Here is a 13,438-nt window from a genome sequence, read left to right as displayed (position 1 = left end):
TGTCTGAGCTAAGCGGAAAGTGGTGGAATTTAATTAAAGTCTAGCTGCTCGATTAATGAGAAATTCTGCCGGTTTGCAAATTTTCGGTCCTCAGCGTCAAGCCATTGGCGAGGAAAAAGAAATGGCAGCAATGCACCTGTACTACAACAAAACGGACTAAATTGTCAACGTGTGGTTTAATTGAACAATTCAATATGTGGGCACTGTACAAGCGGGTAGGGGGGCTTGCAAGAACCACCACAGTGCACAATATGCTAAGCAGGTTTTACGAATATTGAGTGCCCCAGTGCCCTTTTTCTTTCCTGGGAATGAATTTGTTTGCACGAAGTAACAGCACAATCTACAGAAGAGCTTAAATTTATGCTTTCGAATTTAATGCCATTATCCTTTTCTGCCTTTCCAGAAAAACTCCTTCTCTAGCAGCAGTAAATCCAAACCAAACTGCTGCTAATGAGAATTCTCCGTATTCTTAATTCCCAGCGTGGCAAACAAACTTTAACCTAAAAAGAGCGGATTCGGATTATTGGCGAACGGTTTGACGGAAGGACGAGCAGCTTCAACTGGGCGTCAAGTGTTGGTCTGGGATGTTTGGGTAGAAGCTCAATCACCCCACCGACTGAACCGAAAAGCGGGTCTGTCATACAAAAAAAAAAGCGTTGTCCACTGGCTTTCAACCGAAAGCTCGTTGGCCTTGCCTAGTCCACGCCGTGTTTAGTTTGCAATTCTTTATAATCGTGTACCATCACCACGGCTTCCTTCCTGTTCCCCGTGCGGGGTCGCATTGGTCAGATAGGATAAGCGGATTAGGAATGGAAATGTAAATTTATTAGCTATTCAGGGGTAAGTTTGACGCATTAGGAACTTTTCGAAGGACGAAATTCGGTTGAGTTCATTTAACATTAAAATTAACTCCTTCTTGATAGGCAACGTGGAAGGAGTGTTAGTATATGTGTCCTCTTTAGATTATGGGAAATTGAGTGTTGGATTTATTTCCGTTTTCCTATTTAAGGTGTGTTGTGATGTTCCATGAAAAAAGACACCCTTTTATGTCAATCATTTAATTTAGTATGTCCAATAAATTTACCAAACAAGGTGTTTCTTTAACAAAAATCACATCCAAAAACCATAAAATATAATCTTCATTTGGCCTAGAATTCAACTAACAATGTTTAATGCTATTCCCTGGAAAGCACGTATTTGTTAGCAACTGCAGCAGCCATCTTCTGCCACCTTCCGCTACTACTATTAATTAATCCTCGTTGCAGTTTATTAACAACGCCACGGACGGCGAAAAGCCCAGAGCAAATGAAAAACAACCCCCCAAAAGCTTCCTCCCACCATCGTGCGAAGGTAGCAGCTTTACCGCCAAAGGCATCGGTGGCTGCTGTGGCTTCGTATCATCCCAACGGGGCGGCCTGTAGCGGTGGTTCCGTTGGCCAGATGACAAACTGAATTAAATTACCGGCCCCAGCTGAACCGGTCTTCTTTCACTCGCTAACAGGATTCTGCGTGTTTTTCTTATTGTATCTCAACGCACACTCACATACATACACGTTAAAACCGATGAAGCTTTTCCCACCTCGCTTGTTTTAACCTTGTCATGGTTTGAAACACCCATACACACACTCATTTAAACACAACGGCTCTTCGGTTCGGTAGGTGAGTAAAGTGGAGTGAAAAATAATGGCAGAGGAAAAAAACCCGCTCCGTACCTTCCTTTTGCTTCCCATCCGCTCCAACCGGACACTGCACGTGGATGTGACTGACTTTAATTATGCATTCAACAAGACAACTTGCCAACACACACACACATACTCACTCGTAGAACTCGCGTACTCTCCCAGAACCTTCCTGCCCACAATGCTGCGCAGTAAATTGCTTCACAAAGAGCCTTGCAGGTTGTGCGAGTGGAGTTGCGAGCTGAGAAGCAACAAAAGGACGCATAATGGAAATAAATAAAAAAACAAGAAAAGGAAAACTTTCTCGTCTCGTAGTGGTGGTTTTTTGTTTTGTTGTTTGAAAACAAAAAGGCTGCAACACAACACTGATGAGAAAGGTTGGTCCGCTTTTGGTTGGGAAAGTTTGGCGGGAATTGGGGCATTTTTCCCGGCGCATCGTTGGCACCTTCGTTAAAGTTCGCTGCCGTCGGTATCGGGCGGTGCTTACACCAAGGGCCCCCGTTGACTGGTTGGTTCATTTTTTCTCTGCGGTGTTTGTATGTGTGTGTGTGTTTGTGTGATGAACCGAAGACCGAGCACGGACGGGTTGATGATTTATAGCGCCGAAGAAAACTGGCTGGCGTGTGTCCATATCGATAAGCGGATGGAAGTGAAATGAGCTGCTGTTGTTTTACGCAGAGTGAAAAAAGGGAAAACTTGAGGAAAATGTTTTTTTTTCTGTGTGAAAAAGTTAGGTCCGATACATAAGATCTAAGAAAAATGTGTTAAAAAATTAGTGAAAAAACACCTTAACTCATTCACATTGGGGAAATTTATCTAAAATAATGGGTTTAATACTTACTTTTTGAACTTATTTTTCATTCGGATGGAAAATCTCACAAATAGAGCAGTCAGCAAAGATTATTTTCAAGATGACTTTTAATAAGTAAATTATACAAATGCATTAATATGTTTGTTGTTGAACTTTGTACAAGTTTCCGTTCGTGTTCGACTTCGAGATGTTAAAACATGTAATTTCTTCCGTGTTCAAACGCTTTACATTCCTTAGTTTTGTTTTCACCTTTCGCGACTTATTTTATCGTTAATTTTCAAAAAAAAAACACAACAAAAATTTGCTTTTGTACAAAAATGTATCACATATCAAACTGAACAACATAAAAAATAAAAGCAAAAAAAGCAAGTAAATAAGAAAAACTACTAAGCAAATCTAACAAAAGCTCGAAACGAAACAAAGATGAAAACGATAGGAAAGTTTTAAAATGTAATTACAGAAACAATAGCACTTGTTAAAATAAACAATTCGTTTAAAAAAGCCTTCACACAACCTACTTGAAAACAAAACAAAACACAAAGTGCAGCCACATAATAGCCACTAACAAAAACGTGAGTGTTTAATGGTGGTGGTGGTCCTTCACTTAAAATGGTCGGGACTTTTTTTTCATTCTGTCTTCTTTTTCTTTTATTTTCTTTTATTTTCTTCATTTCTTTCACTTTTTCTCCCCTTTCGCTTTCCATCTTGCGCTCTGGGCCGACCAAACTTTTTGTGCACTTTGCCAAACCCAACACTCTGCGCACACGTCAATCACGAGCCCCCGAGGCTTTACTCCATTCGCCGCGTGACGCGTGCACAAAAATATGAAAAATGAAAACCCCCGGTTAAAAAAATTAAACACTCATTCGCGAATAATTTATCATCGAGCCGGGGGATTTCTGGAGCGGGAGGTGATGAGTTTCGTTCCCCCTTTTTTTTTGGTTTGTGTTCGTTCACTCTTTCAGCTTTACCATTCTTTGCGGTTTTGTTTATTTTCTTCTATATTTTGCATGCCCTCAAGTGCCCAAACGACTCCACTCAAACGGGATAGAGTGAAGTAGGGGGGGGGGGGGGGGAAGAGTCTTTAAAAAACACCCCAGGAAACTTTCTTCAAGTGAGCAACGCCGTTCTGGGCCGCCACCGTTACCGTTCGTTTAGTTTCCTTGTTTGTATTATACTCAATGTGTGTGTGAGATTGAAAATTCCGTTTCACTGCCGCACGCTATTTACCATTTTCCGTTTGCAAGTGGTTTGGTTGCTCGCTTCTGCGTTCGCTTCCTCCACCAACAGACTGAAACAATCGCAAAATCAAACAGGCGTTATTTCTCTTGCAAGATTTATTTACTCTTCGCTTCACCTGCTCGTCTACGGCTTTCGTTTCGCTGGTTTTTTTGTTTTGTTTTTTGTACAATAATAGATCGTTTCTTTTCACGTTCGCTCTTCATCTATATTTGCTTCTACTCTTCACACAACGAGCAGGGGCGACAGCAGCGCCGGCTTTTGTTCACAAAACCGTGTTTATTCTTCGGCTTTGTTTTAGCGGCGCGAGTTTGTCAAATGAGCCGATTGTTCCATTTTTTGTTGCAAACGGGAAGAAAGTTTTGCCTTCTGGGTGCTTGTTTTGCGTTGCATTTTTTTTTCTCGCTCTCTTCTACTACACGTTTTCTCCATTTTGTTTCTCACACTTACGCGCTAGTGATTTAATGTTTCCTTAAAGGTTGAAGTATGGTTCTCGCTTGGTTGCGGTGCTGGCCAAAACCAACCCAAAACAAACAAAGTTTTACATTTTGTACAAGAGTGTTTCTATGTTAAATCTAAGCACCAGAAAAAAAACACATTTTCTATCTCTTTAAACACTAATCTTTTGGCCATTTTTCCGCTCCAATATTGTTTAACTAATGCTACTAATGCTTCACGGAACTGCTTTCACTGCTCGAACCCTCCGCTATGCGCTATGTACATGTTTCCTTACGCCTTCGATTGACTCGTGACTACGCGATGCTTCTAACACAGCTACACCACTTATCGATTGCCGGTCCCGTACCACCCCGGATGGCCGGGTGATATCGCCATCAGCAGCAGGAAGAGTAGCGTTAGCAGCAGACAGTTGCTGCGGATCTGCCGTCCGTGCTGTATCGCTGCCGGATGTTCGCCTGCGGACGAGGCGCGCGACGAGGACGACAGCGACGAGTGGACCGTGATGCAGGAGGTGCAACCGTTGCCAGCGGTGGGGGAGAGGGAGGGAACGAAATGAAAGAGGAAAAGTGTAAATAAAGTAAACATTATTCTCGACGTTTTTTTGTTGCTATTATTTTGTTGGAAAATTGAGAATGAAAAAGAACATTATATTGATGCGCTGTTTGCTTGATTTTCCGGCTACACGTCCGCCTGGTAGTTACACACTTATTGTACCGCTATAAGTGAAATTAATAATATTTTCCCACCACCGCAGAAAGAGCACAAAAGAAGAAAATTAAAACCTGTTACAAGAAGTATAAAAAGGAAATTAAAACACGCTTCCTGGGATGGAGCGCAGCCAACGCGAAAAGGCAAAACGCACAGCTTTGCGCTGTGTCATGTCTTTTAGGCGTTTGTCGCGTTCTACTTCACGCGCAAACAACCGGCCTACTGTGCAAAATTGTGCTATTTCATCCTGCGAGGCGGCGGGACAAAACAGGCAAAAGTGTTGCCGTGTGTTTGCATTCTCCACCCCCCCGCCCCCTCACCACTCGCATCCTTCAGCCGGAAGCGAAATCAAACTCCAAACTCCACTCGGGGAAAAAGTCACTCGGGCAGCCGTACCGGCATTGCCACCGTTTTTGCTTCATCGTTATTCAAACATGGTAAAAATAATCAACCCAGCAAGTCGAAAACACGACGATGGCTTTCGTGTTTGTGTTGTGGCACAGTTTGGGCTTCAGTGTTTGAAGTGTGGAGGAAAACGAATAACAACAACAAAAAATACAGTCCCACCGTGAATCAGCAACTCGCTTTTCATTTTCGTGCGCGCGGCTTGAATAATCAGGGCAAGATTCGGACGAGCGAGATGAAATAACCGCGCGATATGCTGCAATTATGAGTGGGTGGGCTCGCCGGCCGCCCATCTGCTCGCGCTAGAGCTCGCTTAGACACTTACCATTCAGCACGTGCACGTGCACGGTGGTAGGATTGGCCATCGATGGCAGGCACGTGTACTTGCCCGAGTCGGTGCTGCGCGCCCGCTGGATCAGCAGATAGGAGGTCGTTATGTCGCCCTTCTCCGTTATCACCGACACGCCGCCCCGTGGCGAATCGTAATTAATTTCCTGCAAGCAAAGCGAAAAACACACACACACACATACACCGAAGCGGAAAGCGACAACGGTTTGCTATTAGTGATGGTAGAACGGGCAGAACAGCGAATGCAGAACGGTGTGAAGTGTTTAATTAAATTATCGATACCATCTAACGGGTGCAGCAATTGGAAATGTCAGCCCGGGCTGACATTTTTGCTGCCCGCTCTTTTTATTCGCTAATGGGTTTTTTTCTTTTTCTTTATTTGGTATTAAAAGGAATGGAGTAGGAATGGGATGACACGCGCGCTGTGTAGTACGTTGGAAAAGGCACATACTAAATGGTAATCAGTTTTGCAATTGCAAAGATGTTGTCAAGGAAACCACATAACCTAGTGCGGTTCCAGGCGGATGTGTTTTATCGCTGACATTGATTGGTTTAAAGCAGCGACACGCTTAATCGGATGGGTGAGAAAGTGGCAGAGATCTGCGGAAGATTATTTCGTTTAAACATTCTTCAAATGTTAGGTCATAAATTACGGTAAATGTGCTCCTTTTTTATAGAGACTTTGAACCGATTGGTCTCGTACGCCTCCTACAATTTTTAAATGATTTATATGTTAGCTTTGTTGTTTGAAGTTATACTATGCGCCTGAAGTTATACTAATTCGTTCCGTACTAAATAAGGTTTTACATTGCAGGTCAGTGCTGCTAGATATCACTGTCAAAAAAAATTGACTGGTACTCAATTGTGATAATTAGAGGTGATACTCAAAACGATTGGTGTGACCAATGAATGCTTCGTGACATTCTTGCGACCAACGTTTGGTCAGTCACTATGTCAAGACTGTTTTTTTCTGTGATCAGTTCTGAAAAATGTCACTGACTTAGTCATGAAAAATTCCATCTGAAACAAAATAATGTCAGCGTCACGAGCTCTACTGTGATGATCACAGGTGTGACTCAAACAGTTGGTGCGACCATCACATGCTTTGTGACATTTTGAGCGACCAACTCTTGGTCAGTCACTTGCTCGCGACATTTTCAGTCGGTGATCATCCCGCTAGTTATGGGAGATATGCGGTGCGTGCGAGTGGTTCAAAGAAACAAAATGAGCATGGTTTATCGCTCTGTTGGACCCGTCAGACCATCAAACCAAACAGCATGAGATAGCATTTTGCTGCTTGGGACCTCACGACAAATACATTCCAAAAATGTCGTGATTATCACTGACCGAAAATGTCACTCACGTGACCAAGTGAGTGACCTAAAGTGGGGTGCTAAACAAAATGTCATCAAACATGTGATTAATCCTCCAACTGTTTGAGTCTTACCTCCGATCGTCTCAGTTGTGTACGTGAGCTAATTTGAGCTACGTTTCAGTCATGAGTGTTGGTGACTGAAACAGTGGCATTTGGCAGTACTGTTCACAGCCAGAAAAAAATCATGATTATGTTTACGCCGGTATTAAGCTCAGCTTGACAGTCACAGTTTCGCGTTTGACTCAAGCACTCACATGTCGTGTTTAGCATGTCATAACGCACTTTCTTTGAGTATCATATGTAAAAGACAATGCACACAAGAAAAACTATCTTGAACGTTAGATAAATAATCAAGAGCCTGTAAAAATACGGTTTTTTATAAAAATAGTTTAAAAGTTAAAATGAATCTTGAGCTAGTGAAAATAGTTTGTTGACATTTAATTCGAACTTGTATAACACCATGTATTCCTAGCTATTTTGCCTGTTAACATCATGATACACTTTTAAACGCGAAAATTAATGAAGAGAGCACCCTAGGGTGTCCCAGCATGTCTTTGCTTTACAGATGTAATAAAAAGAAAACTATGTCATCTGGATTTTTGTACAAAATTTCCTACGGTTTTTTAGCTGGTGTTCTCTGAAAATTTATGAATGCTTGCTATATATATTTATATTATTCACACGATATTTCGAGCATTAACAAAAATTACATAAATTTTATGTCATGATTTTCAAAGGGAAGATGCCAATAAACCGTGAGAACGATTCCAAAATATATGAAAAAAGTGAATAAATTATAGGAAACCCTCAGGAAAATGCATTTCATTTCATCATAAAGCATATTGAACACACCAGAAGTTCAAAAGCGCTCAAAGCTAAAACAAAATGAACATTCTTTTGAGTTTTACATGTTTAATAAATTTACACAATATTTTGATTTTATTATTATCGCCCCTTTTGATTTTATTATAATTATCTCCTGAACAGCAGTAAAAAAAGCAATCTGTTTATCATTTTAAGTTGGAAATCAACTAAATTTTCCACGTATCTTAAAATGAGGCAAAAAAAACAAAAACAAATTGAAACCCGTCCAAAGTAAAACATTAAGGGGCTTCCACACACATCAACACACACAGCCGAGGCCGGCTGTTGATTGCATTTTAAAAATTCATTACCTTCAACAGCGTAAAAAATTGACAACTTTTCCGGTGCCGAAGCCGTTTTTTCGCAAGCACCGAAACCTTTCACCGCTCGAGCATAAACGTCAAATCAATGTCATGTTGGGTAAGGAGAAAAAAGGGTAACTTATAAGCAGCTCGTTACAGTATGCTGTGTTTGTTGTTCGTTATCTTTTTTTTGTAAATAAATTAATCTCACCTTCACAAAAATGAAGGTTCCAAGGTCGTTCGCTAAGGTTAATAAATGCATTCTCATTTCATGCCCGGCTGCCAAGTACCCGGCCAGGTTGTCTGGTAAAATTTTACACTCCATCAGTTTTGACCGATTTGACGGATGGGAGTACACGGTGTATCTGTTAGGTAAAAGATTATTATTAGCTCTGCTGATGATGATAAGTGAAATCCCCTCCCGGTAGCACTGCTCATGCTCAGCAGCATTAAAGCAGGGTTACAGCAGGGAAAAATATTGCTAGCCCCTTTTTGCTAAGGTTGCCTTATCACCAGGGATAAAACGAGCATTATCTCAAATCTCATTTCACATTCACCATCAGGTTGCAGGATGGCTGGCCTGTTCCCCTTTCCTTCATCGATAAAACCCTTTCACGATTGATCGCATCGTATCGTATCGTGTTTGTTTTGTAGCCAGCAGCACATCGTTTACATTTTTTTTGGCAAAGGAAAGGAAAGGGCAGCCAGAAGACACTTTCGGCGAAGTATCTACGCGAAAGCGCTCGAGGCGATTCCGTGTCCCTGCCGGTGCCGGGGACGCTCTGAAACAATATTTACCTTTACCCCGGGTCGAGAAGCCATCCCGAAAGGTAGAGAACGGAAACAGGGAGAAAGGGGTGGGAGAAAAGTTTCGATAAACAATTCCCACACACCGCCCCCCCTTATTGCCGTGTGATGGTTTGGTTGGAAGTTAGTTTGTGGTGGATTTTCGGCATTGGCGACCTATTTCGGCATCGCAGGCGAGCCATTTATGCCCAAAAAACCTTTCGTACAACAATTCCCTGCCACGCTGGCAAAACACCCTCCGCCCATTCCGCCTATTTGCAAACCTTCCGAAGGCAGATTTAATAAGGCAGCTTGCGACGAGGCCCCGGTCCACCCGATTGAAAAGGTCGGAGTTTTCGGTTCAGTCCTTCTGTCCTAACAGTCACAGCACACTAATCAAAGATAAACATGACCGGTGCACGGAAATGCGGGCATCTTTACACACACACATTGAGAGCCTTTCCCATGACCATTCCACTGACCGCCGGTTGTTGTAAGGGAAGGTGTGACGAGTAGCTTTAACTTCCGAGTTTGGGGCTCAAGGATTAGTGGGCGAGAGCAAGCAATGGAGTAGGGTGAGCGTTTTTTATGTGTATGTTTCCTTGCTGTATCGGGCCTTACCATGCCGTTGTGCGTCCACTGAATCAGCGGTGGCGGCTCGGGCAGATACTGTACGATGCAGGTCAGATTAACGGTCGAACCGGTGTCGATGTATAGGTCCGGTCCTCCAACTATCGATGTGACGGGCTCTGCGTGGGAAGAGAGAAAAGAAATAAGAAACATGAACGGTTAGAGTGAGAAAATGATGAAGGTTTACGGGCGTGATGTACGGTGTTACTTTCCACCTTCCGGGCAGTGGAAAAGTTGGCCCTGATAGTCGTAATGCTTCCGGACCGTTAAGATGTATGCGAAGGACCGCATGCTTTTGAGAGGAGAAAATAAACGACAGGGTTGCAATGGGCCGGCCCCGGATACGGACTAGTGCCCCTGGACAATGGTGGTGGCTTTTGTGCCGGTGCAAACGAAGCAATTTCTGTGTGCTTGTTTACCGAGGGCTCGAACGGCGTCGATCGTTTTATGGTTTGAATTTATAGATTTTATCTAATCTCGATACTTTGGGGTGAGCTATGGGAAGATTTTTTCAATAAACATTACAGGGCTTACTGCAGTGGGTCCTTTTGGCTCAACAATACATTACTGATTACATGTAACGTGTACATACATTGGGAGAAAGCTATGTAAAGAATACAATTTAAAAAAGAAGCTTCAAAAGGTATTTCAAATGTGTTATGAGCATGTAAAACCAATGCATAGTGTGCCCGCTTTGCCGGTAAGAACACTCAAAAATAAAAATAATATTTTTCTCAATTCAATTTTTGGTTCGATACCTAACGTGTAAACTCAGGTACATTTTTTCCTACAAATTTTATAACAAATAGTTTATCAGTGAAAAATCATCAAAGTCTAAAATTTTTAAAAAATATGCATAATTTACTCTCAATTTCACAAAATATTTCGTATGCTCTCCTTAACAATCTAAAGTGTTATTTTACAAACCAATTTTTTAACCAATGTCTTAAGCTTTTTTAAACGATATAAACTTTTTTTAAACTTTTTTCTTTACTTTTAATGTCTTAAATTCCCCAACAAAAAGTTAGAAACATAGAAATATCCCATATCATAGGTTTCTATGCTTAACCACGTCCTATGCCAAAAATGAACCATTAGCTTCAAAGGTTTTATATTCTTCAAATTGTTCTAAATGCCAATGCCAGTCATTTGGCAAAAAAGTAAGTGTGACCGAGCGAGACCACGAACATTATGAAGTATTGCTTGTTTATAAGGATAAATTAAAAAAACATAATTTTTGATAATAAATCCATGAAATATTATACAATTCAAAAAAGTTTTATCTTTAAAAGGAACAATACTAGTAAAATATATTAGTAAAAATACTAATAAAATACTACAAATACTACAAAAATACAAAAATACTACAAATAATACTAGTAAAATATATCGAATTGTAGCAATAACCAAGAGTTCACGCTTTTACAATTTTCATGCAATAAATGCCCGTGTTTATCACGGCATTTGTTCCAAACTACCCACTGTGCAATTTTGACAAGGTGCGTCTATTTGGCCGGTGATGTGCAGAATATCATGTATAAAACAGATAAATATTAAGCTTTAACACTTTAACCGCCGTGTCAAATAAAGTCGCATGACGGTTTTGCTCACCGTTCAGCTGTGCTTCTGACGCTCAGTGATTCTCTTGATAACGAATGAGGTAGGAAAGAGAGAACGAGAACGACATGTGCTACGCCGCTTATCGCCATGAAACAAAAGAGTGATAACAATGGCACGAGAAACTGTCGCTCTCATCGCTCTCTTGCCATGCGCTACGTGCTCATTCAAAAACTGTGACGTCAGGCCGTCGATCAAAGTGTTAACATAAAACAACAGAACGTGTCCTTGTGAAAAATTCTCCTGACATCCTTCTCGCAGTAACGAAATCACGAAATGACATATATACCCAAAGGACGGCTAACGCCACATTAACCTTTGGCCGATGCCAAGTGTCAAATATTCATTTAGTCCTCTATCATCAACCTATCATATCATCGCCCTACTCGGGCGCGTAATCGTATCACGACCACAGTTACCGCTGCCTCCCTTGGCCCACCCCTTCCCAGACGCTCCTAATGGAGACGCCCAGTTACTATGGGACCTCTTCGGAATTAAGATCTTTCCATTCCCTCCCCAGGTTACGATTCTTTAAGCAGCTCTGAGTGAGCTTTGACCCACATTTCATCTTTGCACCATCTCCCTCCCATCCTCTCATCAGGTCAGGTTTAATTAAAACGAGTGGAATATTTATCGTTGACGTAAAACGAAGGTCAGCACAACTGTCATCCGATAACGAGGATACGTGTTCTGTTTTTTTCCCTCGCTCAGTCACCTTTGGTTTCCTTTCCATTTTTTGTTTGTGCCTGTGTATCGTACCTCACAGCAAGACAAAAAAAAAAAACCAACCCCACAGCACAGGAAACCGGAAACCGGCCCTAGCGAGCCGCAACCGGGGACACATAAAATGGAAGCGCGCTGGAGCGCATGAAACATCCCACGGCATGGGACGCTGTTCGGCCGCGTGAGGTTACGTGATTCCATCCACGACCGAAGACATTAAGATTTATTACGGTAAGACGGCCAATCAGGTGCCACGGGCTCGGGATGGTGCATTATTTATTTAGAGCCGTTCCCGTGCACCTTCCGCCGCCACCGGAAGGGCCTTTCCGCTGCCGGGTGGGCACGGTGTCGCCGGCAACGGCAGTGGGGAAGCGAAAAAACGTGTATTACTCAAAGCTCAACAAGCTCGTAAGTAAAAAAAGGTGAGGAGGTAAAGGTATTAAAAAAAACCCGCCAACGGTAAGATCCGTAACCGGAAAATGAACTACCATCTCAACCGATCCTTCTCTCCCATCCGAAAAGCTTCCCCTGTAGTCGTTGCTTCAGCTCACCAGCAGCAAAAAAAAACCCGGAGCTAGCAAACGATTAACTAGCGAAGCGAAGATTGAAATTTTTGGAGCCCTTGTTTTATGTAAACCCTCCATTCTGGTGCCATTTTTAGCTGGAGGATTATTACAAAACTTATCCCCGGCTGATAGCGCTGGCTATGCTGTTGTTGATGGTGATGGTGATGATGATGATGATGATCGTAGCGGCCATTAATTGTAGTGAAAATGCGATATCATCTTGCCAGCTGGCACAGTGAGTGGATGCGCAAGTGTTAGGAATGCTATTTCAATGTTTTCCGAGTGTTGTTTAATAGTTTTGCAAAATTTTACTAATAATTGACGCTGGAATCTTTCAAAATTGTCAACTATTGGTAATATTTTGTCATGGAAAAAGCATATCTTGAGGCGTAATAACTAACTCAACGGTAGATAGGTTATTTGAACTTGAATCTCCTATGACTATAATAACTTACATCGTCCTATTATAATCAAGTAAAAGTATTATTTTGTCAAGCAAATTGCCTAGCTTTAGGCGTGCTAATGAAACAGTTAACTATAAACGGAACTCCTAAAGTAGGACTACGTAACATCCTACATAATTTATTAAAAACAATCATCTACCATACCGAAGGCATAACTTCAGGCGTAATAATTAAGCAGTTAATTATAAACGCCTAAAGCTAGGCAATATTGCCAGCAAATTCAATCTACCTAATAGAAAAACCTGTTGAGACAAAAAAATTATGAAACAGGTCAAGTTCTTTTATGATAAATAACGATCAACATTCATGCCTTCAGCCATTCTTTCAGTCTCATGTCCTATGAAGAGCATCTTTCACAGCGATACGATATCTACAAACCCTTCGCATACTATTTTTCTCTCCTCTGCTCTAACCAGCTCGAACAAGGTTCACTAGCCGGTACACCTTTTTTTTGTACGGTCA

General features: G+C 41.8%; 1 protein-coding gene across 1 annotated transcript in view; it reads right to left on the bottom strand.

Moving 5' to 3' along the window:
* Positions 1–2,586: 2,586 nt before the first annotated feature.
* The window catches only part of LOC120958080 (zwei Ig domain protein zig-8-like), a 28,832-nt gene continuing 17,980 nt past the window's right edge, over positions 2,587–13,438 (bottom strand). Inside the window, exons 6-8 of the mRNA XM_040380636.2 lie at positions 9,598–9,725; positions 5,627–5,795; positions 2,587–4,643 (exon numbers count right to left, since the gene is read on the bottom strand). Of these exons, the coding sequence (XP_040236570.1) occupies positions 4,513–4,643; positions 5,627–5,795; positions 9,598–9,725 (428 nt within the window). The 3' untranslated portion in view covers positions 2,587–4,512. The remainder of the gene's footprint in view (positions 4,644–5,626; positions 5,796–9,597; positions 9,726–13,438) is intronic.

This window comes from Anopheles coluzzii, chromosome 3 (assembly GCF_943734685.1).
Source record: "Anopheles coluzzii chromosome 3, AcolN3, whole genome shotgun sequence".
In the NCBI taxonomy this organism is placed as follows: domain Eukaryota; kingdom Metazoa; phylum Arthropoda; class Insecta; order Diptera; family Culicidae; genus Anopheles; species Anopheles coluzzii.
This window is presented reverse-complemented; position numbering and strand designations above follow the sequence as displayed.